A 15,905-nucleotide genomic window follows, 5' to 3' on the forward strand; every position below is an offset into this window, starting at 1 on the left:
CCACCATTTAACAGGTCCTCAACTTTAAGAAAGGCTGATCTAAGGGAAGGCCAAGTAATTTAGTTCCAGCTGAGGTCTAGAACTTAAGGATTGATTTGTACCAAATGCAATGCTCTTAGTTTTAGACATGTTCAGTTTTGGAGATGGCCACCCATTCCAAAACCGACTGCAACTGGGTTTCAGTGACATAATTAACTGTGGTTGCTGATGCGTATATGGTTGAATCATCAGCATACATGGACACATGCTTTGTTTAATGCCAGTGACAGGTCATTGGTAAAAAATAGAAAAGACCGCAGGGCCTAAAGAGCGGCCCTGCAGTACACCACACTTGACATGTTTAACATTGGAGAAGCTAAAATTGAAGAAAACCCTCTGTTGTATTAGGTATCTCTCAATCCAACATACGTTTTCTCAACAACCATTTATGGTCAATAATATTACAGGCTGCACTGAAATCGAACAGTACAGCTCCCACAATCTTATGATTATCAATTTCGTTCAACCAATCATCAGTCATTTGTGTCAGTGCAGTACATGTTGAGTGCCCTTCTCTATAAGCATGCTGAAAGCCTGTTCATTTGTTTAAAGGAAAAGCATTGTATTTGGTCAAACACCATTTTTTTCAACAGTTTGCTAAGAGCTGGCAGCAAGCTGATAGGTCTGCTGTTAGAACCAGTAAAGGCTGCTTTACCACTCTTGGGCCTGAGGACAAAAACTTTCCTCTCGGCTCAGATTAAAGATATGACAGATAGGAGAAGCTATAGAGTCAGCCACCATCCTCCGCAGCTTTCCAACGAAGTTGTCAATGCCAGGAGATTTGTCATAATTGATAGATAACAATCATTTGTTCACCTCTCCCACACTAACTTTACAAAACTAACTTCCAATGCTTTTCTTTCATTAGTTTAAAAATATATATCAATACGATGACTCGCTGTTTGTTGGCATTTCCTGCCTAAAGCTGCCCACTTTGCCAATGAGGTAATCCTTAAAATAAATGGTCAGACATGAACATCGAGTCTAGTACACCGGCTTCAGTTAATCCTGTTCCATCTAGTCCAGAACTCTGGCTTCAGTTAATCCTGTTCCATCAAGTCTAGAATACTGACTTCAGTTAATCCTGTTCCATCAAGTCTAGAATACTGACTTCAGTTAATCCTGTTCCATCTAGTCCAGAACTCTGGCTTCAGTTAATCCTGTTCCATCTAGTCCAGAACTCTGGCTTCAGTTAATCCTGTTTCATCTAGTCTAGAATACTGGCTTCAGTTAATCATGTTCCATCTAGTCCAGAACTCTGGCTTCAGTTAATCCTGTTCCATCTAGTCCAGAACTCTGGCTTCAGTTAATCCTGTTCCATCTAGTCCAGAACTCTGGCTTCAGTTAATCCTGTTTCATCTAGTCTAGAATACTGGCTTCAGTTAATCCTGTTCCATCTAGTCCAGAACTCTGGCTTCAGTTAATCCTGTTCCATCAAGTCTAGAATACTGACTTCAGTTAATCCTGTTCCATATAGTCTAGAATACTGGCTTCAGTTAATCCTGTTCCATCTAGTCTAGAATACTGACTTCAGTTAATCCTGTTCCATCTAGTCTAGAATACTGGCTTCAGTTAATCCTGTTCCATCTAGTCTAGAATACTGGCTTCAGTTAATCCTGTTCCATCTAGTCTAGAACACAGGCTTCAGTTTTTGCAGTTCCTCACCATGAAGAGTTTAGATGCCGTCTATCAACACTCAATAATACCCTTGAGAGAAATGATAGATTTGACTGTGAAGTTCTAAATATTAAGTTCTCAGCTTGTCCAGTCCTGTCAGGTCTATAGTGTTTAGGAGCGCACTAAAGTGTTGAATGACAATGTAATCCCATAATAGGCCTTAGAATTAAATCACATGAAAGTGTTTGACCCTAACTAGTCCCAGCAGCCTTTGACTTCTGACCTCCACACAGATAACCACGCTGCCCCCCCAGACGTGACTGGCCTATTGGAACACTCGCTGCATGTGGACAGAGACAGACCCCCGGTGGCGTCGGTGAAGGTGGTCCCCAGGGGGTACAACCACTCCGGCGTCATGGAAACCGCTGATGGTGAGTCCCACTGTCAACCCGGGTAGCCATGGCAACATCTCAGTCAATGAGAGCTCAGTAAGAGGCCTATCTATCCACTCAGCAGTAACAACATCCTCCTGTAAACCTCTGCTTCACTCTACTCATGTTAACATGTGACTGATTTTATTCACTAGTGGAGAGAGAGGATTTTCATTTGAAACATGGAATGTACCTGCAGTTGATTTACAATAGTGTGCTGTGATGGGTAAGGGTCAGTTCCTGAGTTGTGCTAGAGGTCATTTAGAGGGGTGACAGATTAAGGGTCAGTTCCTGAGTTGTGCTAGAGGTCATTTAGAGGGGTGACAGATGAACGGTGTCCCCGGAGACAGCTTTTGGCCTGCTATCTATCTGACTCTGATGGACCGTAAGTACGAAGGTGACAGATCCCTCGGTCTTACCGATGGTATTTATAAATGAGCTATTACCCAGCCCTGTCTGGTGTCTGTGTGCCCTGTTGTATCAGCTACAGTGTCTGGTGTCTGTGTGCCCTGTTGTACCAGCTACAGTGTCTGGTGTCTGTGTGCCCTGTTGTACCAGCTACAGTGGCTGGTGTCTGTGTGCCCTGTTGTACCAGCTACAGTGTCTGTGTGCCCTGTTGTACCAGCTACAGTGGCTGTATGCCCTGTTGTACCAGCTACAGTGGCTGTATGCCCTGTTGTACCAGCTACAGTGGCTGTATGCCCTGTTGTACCAGCTACAGTGGCTGTATGCCCTGTTATACCAGCTACAGTGGCTGTGTGCCCTGTTGTACCAGCTACAGTGGCTGTGTGCTCTGTTGTACCAGCTACAGTGGCTGTGTGCCCTGTTGTACCAGCTACAGTGGCTGTGTGCCCTGTTGTACCAGCTACAGTGGCTGTGTGCCCTGTTGTACCAGCTACAGTGGCTGTGTGCCCTGTTGTACCAGCTACAGTGGCTGTATGCCCTGTTGTACCAGCTACAGTGTCTGTGTGCCCTGTTGTACCAGCTACAGTGGCTGTGTGTCCTGTTGTACCAGCTACAGTGGCTGTGTGCCCTGTTGTACCAGCTACAGTGGCTGTGTGCCCTGTTGTACCAGCTACAGTGGCTGTGTGCCCTGTTGTACCAGCTACAGTGGCTGTGTGCCCTGTTGTACCAGCTACAGTGGCTGTGTGCCCTGTTGTACCAGCTACAGTGGCTGTGTGCCCTGTTGTACCAGCTACAGTGGCTGTGTGCCCTGTTGTACCAGCTACAGTGGCTGTGTGCCCTGTTGTACCAGCTACAGTGGCTGTGTGCCCTGTTGTACCAGCTACAGTGGCTGTGTGCCCTGTTGTACCAGCTACAGTGGCTGTGTGCCCTGTTGTACCAGCTACAGTGGCTGTGTGCCCTGTTGTACCAGCTACAGTGGCTGTGTGCCCTGTTGTACCAGCTACAGTGGCTGTGTGCCCTGTTGTACCAGCTACAGTGGCTGTGTGCCCTGTTGTACCAGGTACAGTGGCTGTGTGCCCTGTTGTACCAGGTACAGTGTCTGTGTGCCCTGTTGTACCAGGTACAGTGTCTGTGTGCCCTGTTGTACCAGGTACAGTGTCTGTGTGCCCTGTTGTACCAGGTACAGTGTCTGTGTGCCCTGTTGTACCAGGTACAGTGTCTGTGTGCCCTGTTGTACCAGCTACAGTGTCTGTGTGCCCTGTTGTACCAGCTACAGTGTCTGTGTGCCCTGTTGTACCAGCTACAGTGTCTGTGTGCCCTGTTGTACCAGCTACAGTGTCTGTGTGCCCTGTTGTACCAGCTACAGTGTCTGTGTGCCCTGTTGTACCAGCTACAGTGTCTGTGTGCCCTGTTGTACCAGCTACAGTGTCTGTGTGCCCTGTTGTACCAGCTACAGTGTCTGTGTGCCCTGTTGTACCAGCTACAGTGTCTGTGTGCCCTGTTGTACCAGCTACAGTGTCTGTGTGCCCTGTTGTACCAGCTACAGTGTCTGTGTGCCCTGTTGTACCAGCTACAGTGTCTGTGTGCCCTGTTGTACCAGCTACAGTGGCTAGTGTCTGTGTGCCCTGTTATAGTTTGTCTGAATTTTGACTCTGATGTCGATACCAGGTTCAGTATCAAAATAGTAAATACCATCCCTATAGTCGATAGCTAAACGAAACGACGGCTAGAAAACGAGGCGTAGTAGCCAACGTGACAGAATAATAAACTCAGCTACAGTTGTTCAGTCATTGGATATCTTCTGAGTTCAATGTCATCATTACATTTGACAGTTTTTCTACTTTTTTCAGATACAGACATGTATTAATTAATTATACTTTGGTATAAACAATCTAACTACATAACAAGATAATGGTAGAAATTGATTTGAATGGTTAATCTCTTGATACTCTTGGAAAATCAAGATGCAGCCTTCTCCACAATACCAGTGAATGCATATTTAATAGTAGTGTGTGCATACATTGACTTATTGATTATGTTTTAGCTACAGATAACAAACAATCGGTTTCCCTTCCATGTAGGACCTATTTTATTCTACTGATCAGCAACATTTGCACGGAAGGAGCAATGTCTTGTTTTATAGAAGTGCACTCTGCTGATGTATAGCTCATCGTTCTGATCTATGATAGCCATCTGCCACCCAGGGGACGTTGGACAGGTGTTTGGCATTGGTCCAAGCAGATCCAATTAACGTGCTACGTATTCAATGTAGGTAATAGAGAGATACATGAATCAGCATGTTCTAGAAGGTTTAGGTGGACTAGCAGTAGTTGTTGTGTGTCTTTTTAAATCGTGATTCGTATTAATGACAGGCGTCTCAATCTGATAGTGGGCGTGCTGCATTGAACACCATGTTGCTGCCGTTATATTAGAGGGGCGAGCTGCTTTAATGATACATGTTTTATTGAAGAGAGAGCTTAGTGACAAATGAAGCTATGTGGGTAAACATAAGATTACATGTTGTAATCTAATCGGCCTAATTCTGCTCTGCATTATTTGGTGTTCTACGTTGTACACAGAGGATATTTGGCTGAATTCTGCATGCAGAGTCTCAATTTGGTCTGCGTCCCATTTTTGTGAATTATTGGTTAGTGAGCGGACCCCAAACCTCACAACCATAAAGGGCAATGGGCTCTATGACTGAATCATTTGAATGATAATTTGGTAAAAAGTCCATTTGACATTTGGTCAGTATATTGTTTTCTCTGAGGAAATGAACAAGTCTGCTGTTAATGATAATGCAGAGGATTTTCCCAAGGTTACTGTTGACACATTTCCCACGGTAGTTATTGGGGTCAAATTTGTCTCTACTTTTGTGGTTTGGGGTGATCAGTCCTTGGTTCCAAATATTGGGGAAGATCCCAGGGCTAAGGATGATGTTAGAGTTTACGTATAGCCAATTGGAATTTGTTGTCTGTATATTTTATCATTTCATTGACACCACAGGCCTTTTGGGGTGTTTTTATTTTGTCCTGTAGTTCATTCAATGTAATTGGAGAATCCAGTGGGTTCTGGTTGTCTTTTAATTGTTGATTCTAAGATTTGTATTTGATATCATGTAAATGGTTTTGCTGTTCTTTGTTATCGGACCAAAAAGATTGAAGAAGTGGTGTATCCATACATCTCCGTTTTGGATAGATAACTCTTCTGGTTTTTGTTAGTTTTTTAAATCATTTTCCCAGAAGTGGTTAGAGTCTATGGATTCTTCAATGACATTGAGCTGATTTCTGACGTGCTGTTCCTTCTTTTTCCCTGTATTTCTGTATCCTTTTAGTGATTCACCATAGTGAAGGCGTAGACTCAGGTTTTCTGGGTCTCTATGATTTTTGGTTGGATAGGTTTCTCAATGTCTCCCTCCCCCCTGTCTCTAGGTGTCCCAGTGAACAGCAGAGTGTCCTATAAGATCCAGCAGCTTCTCAACACTCTGAAGAGACCTAAGAGACCGTCACTTAGAGAGTTCTTCATTGATGACTTCGAGGAGCTTGTAGATGGTAAGTTGCAGATCTCTACTCATGGAAATCAAAGCTGTTTCTACACCTCTGTTATATAGAGTCCAGTTGAATGTTTCCAGGAAAGCGCTTACCCCTTACATGGACAACCAGGGGTTGTTAAGGGAGTGGGCAGGATGCAGGGAGGGCAGTGCTGACTGGAAGGGTAGTTTGATTGAGGTTGGGAGGCGTGGTGGCCGCGATGGCGTCTCAGCCGATTAGGGAAGAATAACTGTCAATTCGGAATGGCTTCAGGTGCGTTCCGGGGAGAATGGTGTCAATGTTCTGCTCATGGTCTGTGAACAGGTGGGAGCGGAACATAGACACTCTCCATCCAGAATGAACAAGGTGGTAGTTGTGTTCATGGAAAAAGTGAGTGTGCTTGCCTGCCTAGTTGTCACTGGGAGTTTAGTGAGATGTGTTGGGGTTGATTTTAGAGGTCGACCAATTAATCGGAATGGCCGATTTCAAGTTTTCATAACAATCGGAAATCGGTATTTTTGGACACCGATTTGGCCTAATTTATTATATATATTTTTTTAGACCTTTATTTAACCAGGCAAGTCAGTTAAGAACACATTCTTATTTTCAATGACGGCCTAGGAACGGTGGGTTAACTGCCTCGTTCAGGGGCAGCACGACAGATTTTCACCTTGTCAGCTCGAGGATTCAATCTTGCAACCTTACGGTTAACTAGTCCAACGCTCTAACCACCTGCCTCTCATTGCACTCCACGAGGAGCCTGCCTTTTACGCGAATGCAGTAAGCCAAGGTAAGTTGTTAGCTAGCATTAAACTTATCTTATAAAAAACAATCAATCAATCATAATCACTAGTTATAACTACACATGGTTGATGATATTACTAGTTTATCTGGTGTGTCCTGCGTTGCATATAATCGATGCGGACTGTCGTTGCTCCAACGTGAACCTAACCATAAACATCAATGCCTTTCTTAAAATCAATACACAAGTATATGTTTTTAAACCTGCATATTTAGTTAAAATAAATTCATGTTAGCAGGCAATATTAAACTAGGGCAATGGTGTCACTTCTCTTGCATTCATTGTCCGGGTATATGCAACAGTTTGGGCCCAGGTAGGAGCGAGGAAAGGGACGGAAGTGACTATAAGAACACCCAATAGTCAAAGGTATATGAAATACAACATGTATAGAGAGAAATAGTTGAATAATGGTGCGCGGGTTTAAGCAGGGGGAGGGGTGGTACGCGGGGGAGGGGTGGTACGCGGGGGAGGGGTGGTACGCGGGGGAGGGGTGGTACGTGGGGGAGGGGTGGTACGTGGGGGAGGGGTGGGGGGGAGGGGTGGTACGCGGGTTAAGCAAGGGAAGGGTTGGTATGTGGAGTTAAGCAGGGGGAGGGGTGGTACGTGGGTAGGGATGGTACATGGGAGGGGTGGTACGTGGGGAGGGATGGTACGTGGGTTAAGCAAGGGAAGGGTTGGTATGTAGGGTTAAGCAGGGGGAGGGATGGTACGTGGGGGAGGGATGGTACGTGGGGGAGCTATGGTACATGGGGGAGCTATGGTACATGGGGGAGCTATGGTACATGGGGAGAGATGGTACGTGGAAAGGGATGGCACGTGGGGGAGGGATGGCACGTGGGGAGGGATGGCACGTGGGGGAGGGATGGCACGTGGGGGAGGGGTGGTACATGGGGAGAGATGGTACATGGGGAGAGATGGTACATGTGGAGAGATGGTACATGGGAAGGGATGGCACGTGGGGGAGGGGTGGTACGCGGGTTAAGAAAGGGAAGGGTTGGTATGTGGGGTTAAGCAGGGGTAGGTTTGGTACGCGGGGTTAGGCAGGGGTTCAGCAAGGGGAGGGGCGGTACGCGGGGTTAAGCAGGGGAGGGGGGGTACGCGGGGTTAAGCAAGGGGAGGGGCGGCACGCGGGGTTAAGCAAGGGGAGGGGCGGCACGCGGGGTTAAGCAAGGAGGGGCGGCACGCGGGGTTAAGCAAGGGGAGGGGCGGTACGCGGGGTTAAGCAAGGGGAGGGCGGCACGCGGGGTTAAGCAAGGGGAGGGGGTACGCACGCGGGGTTAAGCAGGGGGAGGGGCGGTACGCGGGGTTAAGCAGGGGAGGGGCGGTACGCGGGGTTAAGCAGGGGAGGGGCACGCGGGGTTAAGCAGGGGAGGGGAGGGGGTTAGGCAGGGGTTAAGCAAGGGGAGGGGCGGTACGCGGGGTTAAGCAAGGGGAGGGGCGGTACGCGGGGTTAAGCAAGGGGAGGGGCGGTACGCGGGGTTAAGCAAGGGGAGGGGCGGTACGCGGGGTTAAGCAAGGGGAGGGGCGGTACGCGGGGTTAAGCAGGGGAGGGGCGGTACGCGGGGTTAAGCAGGGGAGGGGCGGTACGCGGGGTTAAGCAAGGGGAGGGGCGGTACGCGGGGTTAAGCAGGGGGAGGTATGGTACGCGGGGTTAAGCAGGGGGAGGGATGGTACGTGGGGTTCAGCAGGGGTAGGGCTGTATGCGGGGTTAAGCAAGGGTAGGGGTAGGGGCGGTACGCGGGGTTAAGCAGGGGGAGGTGTGGTACGCGGGGTTAAGCAGGGGGAGGGATGGTACGTGGGGTTCAGCAGGGGTAGGGGCTGTATGCGGGGTTAAGCAAGGGTAGGGGCGGTACGCGGGGTCAAGCAGGGGTAGGGGTGGTGCGCGGGGTTAAGCAGGGGAGGGGTGGTACGCGGGGTTAAGCAGGGGGAGGGGTGGTACGGTACGCGGGGTTAAGCAGGGGGAGGGGTGGTACGGTACGCGGGGTTAAGCAGGGGAGGGGTGGTACGGCACGCGGGTTTAAGCAGGGGAGGGGTGGTACGGTACAGGGGAGGGGTGGTACGGCACGCGGGGTTAAGCAGGGGAGGGGTGGTACGGTACGCGGGGTTCAGCAGGGGAGGTGGTACGGCACGGGGGTTCAGCAGGGGGAGGGGTGGTACGGTACGCGGGGTTCAGCAGGGGTAGGGGCGGTACGCGGGGTTCGGCAAGGGGAGGGGCGGTACGCGGGGTTAAGCAAGGGGAGGGGCGGTACGCGGGGTTAAGCAGGGGGAGGGGCGGTACGCGGGGTTAAGCAGGGGGAGGGATGGTACGCGGGGTTAAGCAGGGGGAGGTATGGTACGCGGGGTTAAGCAGGGGAGGGGTGGTACGCGGGGTTAAGCAGGGGGAGGGGTGGTACGCGGGGTTAAGCAGGGGAGGGGTGGTACGCGGGGTTAAGCAGGGGGAGGGGTGGTACGCGGGGTTAAGCAGGGGGAGGGGTGGTACGCGGGGTTAAGCAGGGGAGGGGCGGTACGCGGGGTTAAGCAGGGGGAGGGGCGGTACGCGGGGTTAAGCAGGGGGAGGGGCGGTACGCGGGGTTAAGCAGGGGGAGGGGTGGTACACGGGGTTAGGCAGGGGTTCAGCAAGGGGAGGGGCGGTACGCGGGGTTAAGCAGGGGAGGGGCGGTACGCGGGGTTAAGCAGGGGGAGGGGCGGTACGCGGGGTTAAGCAGGGGGAGGTGTGGTACGCGGGGTTAAGCAGGGGGAGGGGTGGTACGTGGGGTTCAGCAGGGGTAGGGGCTGTATGCGGGGTTAAGCAAGGGTAGGAGTAGGGGCGGTACGCGGGGTTCAGCAGGGGTAGGGGGCACGCGGGGTTCAGCAGGGGTAGGGGGTCGGGGTCAAGCAGGGGTAGTGGCGGCACGTGGTGTTAAGCAGGGGAGGGGTGGTACGTGGTGTTAAGCAGGGGGAGGGGTGGTACGTGGTGTTAAGCAGGGGAGGGCGGTACGCGGGGTTAAGCAGGGGGGGCGGCACGCGGGGTTAAGCAGGGGAGGGGCGGCACGCGGGGTTAAGCAAGGGGGGCGGTACGCGGGGTTAAGCAAGGGGAGGGGCGGCACGCGGGGTTAAGCAAGGGGAGGGAGGTATGCGGGGTTAAGCAAGGGGAGGGGCACGCGGGGTTAAGCAAGGGGAGGCGGCACGCGGGGTTAAGCAGGGGGAGGGATGGTACGCGGGGTTAAGCAGGGGAGGGATGGTACGCGGGGTTAAGCAGGGGAGGGATGGTACGCGGGGTTAAGCAGGGGGAGGGGTGGTACGCGGGGTTAAGCAGGGGAGGTGTGGTACGCGGGGTTAAGCAGGGGGAGGGGCGGTACGCGGGGTTCGGCAGGGGTAGGGGTGGTACACGGGGTTAGGCAGGGGTTCAGCAAGGGGAGGGGCGGTACGCGGGGTTAAGCAGGGGAGGGGCGGTACGCGGGGTTAAGCAAGGGGAGGGGCGATACGCGGGGTTAAGCAGGGGGAGGGGTGGTACGCGGGGTTAAGCATGGGGAGGTGTGGTACGCGGGGTTAAGCAGGGGGAGGGATGGTACGTGGGGTTCAGCAGGGGTAGGGGCTGTATGCGGGGTTAAGCAAGGGTAGGAGTAGGGGCGGTACGCGGGGTTCAGCAGGGGTAGGGGCTGTATGCGGGGTTTAGCAAGGGTAGGAGTAGGGGCGGTACGCGGGGTCAAGCAGGGGTAGTGGCGGTACGTGGTGTTAAGCAGGGGGAGGGGTGGTACGTGGTGTTAAGCAGGGCGAGGGGTGGTATGTGGTGTTAAGCAGGGGTAGGGGTGGTACGCGGGGTTAAGCAGGGGGAGGGGTGGTACGCGGGGTTAAGCAGGGGGAGGGGTGGTACGCGGGGTTAAGCAGGGGGAAGGGTGGTACGCGGGGTTAAGCAGGGGGAGGGGTGGTATGTCGGGTTAAGCAAGGGGAGGGGTGGTATGTCGGGTTAAGCAAGGTGAGGGGTGGTATGTCGGGTTAAGCAAGGGGGAGGGGTGGTATGTCGGGTTAAGCAAGGGGAGGGGTGGTATGTCAGGTTAAGCAAGGGGAGGGGTGGTATGTCAGGTTAAGCAGGGGTAGGGGTGGTACGGTACGCGGGGTTAAGCAGGGAGAGGGGTGGTACGTGGTGTTAAGCAGGGGGAGGGGTGGTACGTGGTGTTAAGCAGGGGGAGGGGTGGTACGTGGTGTTAAGCAGGGGGAGGGGTGGTACGTGGTGTTAAGCAGGGCGAGGGATGGTATGTGGTGTTAAGCAGGGGTAGGGGTGGTACGTGTGGTTAAGCAGGGGGAAGGGTGGTACGCGGGGTTAAGCAGGGGAGGGGTGGTACGCGGGGTTAAGCAGGGGGAAGGGTGGTACGCGGGGTTAAGCAGGGGAGGGGTGGTATGTCGGGTTAAGCAGGGGGAGGGGTGGTACGCGGGGTTAAGCAGGGGGAGGGGTGGTACGCGGGGTTAAGCAGGGGGAAGGGTGGTACGCGGGGTTAAGCAGGGGGAGGGGTGGTACGCTGTGTTTGCTAGCACAGATAGTTTGCAGTGTTTTGAGTGTGGGGACTTTGGGCACAAGAAGTTTACCTCCCCACGTAAGGTCCTGAGACGGGGAGATCGTGCAGACAAATGCAACCAGCAGGCAGCAGGGGCTGGTACACATGGGGCAGAGGCTGGGGTTAACTCTGCTCTGGGGCAGGCTACTGGAGGTGATACCGGGGGAGGTGATACCGGGGGAGGTGATACCGGGGGAGGGGATACCGGGGGAGAGGAGAGTAGAGCTGGGCCAAGTGGTGGTGCATAGGCCATGGTTACGTACGCCTCTAGGAAGAGGGAATGCAACACCCTGCTACAACTCAACTCCCTGTGGAGTGAAAGAGGTATGGGACTGTAGGTGTGAGTAAGGATGACAAGACAGAGAGAGTGGTACCGTTCACATGGAATTTATTCCTTCACATGGTAATATGGGTTAGGGTTAACCCTAACCCTAACCCACATGGTAATATGGGAAAAGGGGCTGGACGGAACCAAAGCAAAGAAAGTAAATAGCAAAGCCCCCCCTCTCCTACCTTACCTGCCTACCCATTTACATACATTTACATTTAAGTCATTTAGCAGACGCTCTTATCCAGAGCGACTTACAAATTGGTGCATACACCTTATGACAACCAGTGGAACAGCCACTTGCATCTAAATCTTGTTGGGGGAGAAGGGGGGTGAGAAGGATTACTTACCCTTACTTACCCTATCCTAGGTATTCCTTGAAGAGGTGGGGTTTCAGGTGTCTCCGGAAGGTGGTGATTGACTCCGCTGTCCTGGCGTCGTGAGGGAGTTTGTTCCACCATTGGGGGCCAGAGCAGCGAACAGTTTTGACTGGGCTGAGCGGGAACTGTACTTCCTCAGTGGTAGGGAGGCGAGCAGGCCAGAGGTGGATGAACGCAGTGCCCTTGTTTGGGTGTAGGGCCTGATCAGAGCCTGGAGGTACTGAGGTGCCGTTCCCCTCACAGCTCCGTAGGCGAGCACCATGGTCTTGTAGCGGATGCGAGCTTCAACTGGAAGCCAGTGGAGAGAGCGGAGGAGCGGGGTGACGTGAGAGAACTTGGGAAGGTTGAACACCAGACGGGCTGCGGCGTTCTGGATGAGTTGTAGGGGTTTAATGGCACAGGCAGGGAGCCCAGCCAACAGCGAGTTGCAGTAATCAAGACGGGAGATGACAAGTGCCTGGATTAGGACCTGCGCCGCTTCCTGTGTGAGGCAGGGTCGTACTCTGCGGATGTTGTAGAGCATGAACCTACAGGAACGGGACACCGCCTTGATGTTAGTTGAGAACGTCAGGGTGTTGTCCAGGATCACGCCAAGGTTCTTAGCGCTCTGGGAGGAGGACACAATGGAGTTGTCAACCGTGATGGCGAGATCATGGAACGGGCAGTCCTTCCCCGGGAGGAAGAGGAGCTCCGTCTTGCTGAGGTTCAGCTTGAGGTGGTGATCCGTCATCCACACTGATATGTCTGCCAGACATGCAGAGATGCGATTCGCCACCTGGTCATCAGAAGGGGGAAAGGAGAAGATTAATTGTGTGTCGTCTGCATAGCAATGATAGGAGAGACCATGTGAGGTTATGACAGAGCCAAGTGACTTGGTGTATAGCGAGAATAAGAGAGGGCCTAGAACAGAGCCCTGGGGACACCAGTGGTGAGAGCGCGTGGTGAGGAGACAGATTCTCGCCACGCCACCTGGTAGGAGCGACCTGTCAGGTAGGACGCAATCCAAGCGTGGGCCGCGCCGGAGATGCCCAACTCGGAGAGGGTGGAGAGGAGGATCTGATGGTTCACAGTATCGAAGGCAGCCGATAGGTCTAGAAGGATGAGAGCAGAGGAGAGAGAGTTAGCTTTAGCAGTGCGGAGCGCCTCCGTGATACAGAGAAGAGCAGTCTCAGTTGAATGACTAGTCTTGAAACCTGACTGATTTGGATCAAGAAGGTCATTCTGAGAGAGATAGCGGTAGAGCTGGCCAAGGACGGCACGCTCAAGAGTTTTGGAGAGAAAAGAGAGAAGGGATACTGGTCTGTAGTTGTTGACATCGGAGGGATCGAGTGTAGGTTTTTTTTCAGAAGGGGTGCAACTCTCGCTCTCTTGAAGACGGGAGGGACGTAGCCAGCGGTCAGGGATGAGTTGATGAGCGAGGTGAGGTAAGGGAGAAGGTCTCCGGAAATGGTCTGGAGAAGAGAGGAGGGGATAGGGTCAAGCGGGCAGGTTGTTGGGCGGCCGGCCGTCACAAGACACGAGATTTCATCTGAGAGAGAGGGGAGAAAGAGGTCAGAGCATAGGGTAGGGCAGTGTGAGCAGAACCAGCGGTGTCGTTTGACTTAGCAAACGAGGATCGGATGTCATCGACCTTCTTTTCAAAATGGTTGACGAAGTCATCTGCAGAGAGGGAGGAGGGAGGGGGGATTCAGGAGGGAGGAGAAGGTGGCAAAGAGCTTCCTAGGGTTAGAGGCAGATGCTTGGAATTTAGAATGGTAGAAAGTGGCTTTAGCAGCAGAGACAGAGGAGGAAAATGTAGAGAGGAGGGAGTGAAAGGATGCCAGGTCCGCAGGGAGGCGAGTTTTCCTCCATTTCCGCTCGGCTGCCCGGAGCCCTGTTCTACCCACTACTTACCTAACTAGCACCACCTGGTGCACTAACCAAAATACAGGGGGTTACGGGCATCCCCTTCCTCCTTCCTGTCCTTCGACTTGGCATTGGAAGGTCTAGCTGTCTCCTCTCTTGAAGCCTCCCCCTCGTCATCTTTCAATGAGAAAATGAATTTCTTCACTAAACCCTCCCTGACTTGCACCAAAAGCTCAGCCTTTAGGGCTTTCTCAGGGATGAAGAGTCCATAATGGGCAGCTTTATGTAAACTGGAAACCACATACCCTAAGGAAATCGATACCGAAGTTCTATCAACACATTCACTGTAGTACTCAGTCTGGTTAACACACTCGACCACTGCTACTCCCCCTTTCGAAATGCATACAAGGCCCTCCCCCGCCCTTCGACAAATCAGATCACGACTCCATTTTGCTCCTCCTTTCCTATAGGCAGAAACCCAAACAGGAAGTACCCGTGCTAAGGTCTATTCAACGCTGGTCTGACCAATCGGAACCCATGCTTCAAGATAGTTTTTATCACACGGATACAAACCTTGTAGTTATAATCTCTGTAAGGCAATCAAATAGGCAAAATGTCAGAACAGAGACAGAGTGGAGTCGCAATTCAATGGCTCAGACATGTGACGGGGTCTATAGACAATCACGGATTACAAAGGGAAAACCAGCCACTTCGCGGACACCAACGTCTTGCTCCCGGACAAGCTAAACACTTGTTTAGCCCGCTTTGAGGATCACACAGTGCCACCGACCGCTCCCAAGGACTGTGAACTCTCTACGTGGCCAACGTGTGTAAGATATTTAAGCATGTTATCCCAGCCGTGTCCTCAGAGCATGCGCAAACCAGCTGGCTGGTGTGTTTACAGACATATTCCACTGTTGTCCCAACTTGCTTCAAGGTGTCCACTATTGTTGCTGTACCCAAGAAGGCAAATGTAACTGAACAAAATTACTCCTCCCGTAGCACTCACTTCTGTCATATGCTTTGAGACTAGTTAGGTATAATATCCCCTCCACCCTACCTGTCACCCTAGACCCACTTCAGTTTGCATATCGCCCCAATAGATCCACAGACGATGCAATCACCATCGCACTGCAAACTGCCCTATCCCATCTGGACAACAGGAATACCTACATAAGAATGCTGTTCATTGACTGTAGCTCAGCCTTCAACACCATAGTGCCCTCAACTGGGTCCTGGACTTCCTGACGGGACGCCCCCAGGTGGTGAAGGTGGGAAACAACACCTCCACTTCACTGATCCTCAACACAGGGGCCCCACAAGGGTGAGTGCTCAGCCCTCTCCTGTACTCCCTGTCCACCCATGATTGTGCGGCCACATGCTCCTCCAGCTCAATCATCAGGTTTCCAACGACACAACAGTAGTAGTGGGCCTGATTACCAACAATGACGAGATGGCCTACAGGGAGGAGGTGAGGGCCCTGGTGGGGTGGTGCCATGAAAATAGCAGATTTGTATTTGTGGTCCTAGCAACTGGACCTTTCTTGGAACACAATATTTTTGTCTTACTGAGATTTTCTGCCAGGGCCCAAGTCTGACAATCTGTACAGAAGATCTAGGTGCTTGGGGAAAGAAGCACCAGAACATCAGCAAACAGTAGACTGTTCTACTGATTCTAGTTGGATGAGGCCAGGTGCTGCAGACTGTTCTAGTTCTCAAGCTGCATCCCTGTTCCACCCCACGACCCTTGGAAAGAAATGTGTGTTTGTGTACATGGATTTTATAATGTTGTACGTTTTTTCCCAACACCACTTTCCATAAATTTATATAGCAGACCCTTCATGCCAAATTGATTCAACAAAGCATGAGAAGACATTCCCTTTGTTTTGGTTTGTTTGTTTGTCAATTAGGGTGTGCAGGGTGAATACATGGTCTGTCGTATGGTAATTTGGTAGCAATCCAATTTGATGTTTGCTCAGTACATTGTTTTTAATGAG

General features: G+C 51.8%; 1 protein-coding gene across 11 annotated transcripts in view; it reads left to right on the top strand.

The window, feature by feature from the left end:
* Positions 1-15,905, top strand: part of dip2a (disco-interacting protein 2 homolog A) — a 274,567-nt gene that overhangs the window by 128,030 nt on the left and 130,632 nt on the right. For 9 of the 11 annotated variants that reach the window (XR_008140278.1, XM_052523083.1, XM_052523084.1 and 6 more), the window contains 2 exons: positions 1,950-2,087; positions 5,924-6,043. Coding sequence is in view for 10 of the 11 variants with exons in the window: in XM_052523083.1 (XP_052379043.1) it covers positions 1,950-2,087; positions 5,924-6,043 (258 nt within the window). In the remaining variant the exon portion in view is untranslated. The remainder of the gene's footprint in view (positions 1-1,949; positions 2,088-5,923; positions 6,044-15,905) is intronic. The other 2 variants (XM_052523088.1, XM_052523092.1) reach the window with 1 other exon arrangement.

The sequence above is a fragment of the Oncorhynchus keta genome, chromosome 7 (genome assembly GCF_023373465.1).
Source record: "Oncorhynchus keta strain PuntledgeMale-10-30-2019 chromosome 7, Oket_V2, whole genome shotgun sequence".
Taxonomy (NCBI): domain Eukaryota; kingdom Metazoa; phylum Chordata; class Actinopteri; order Salmoniformes; family Salmonidae; genus Oncorhynchus; species Oncorhynchus keta.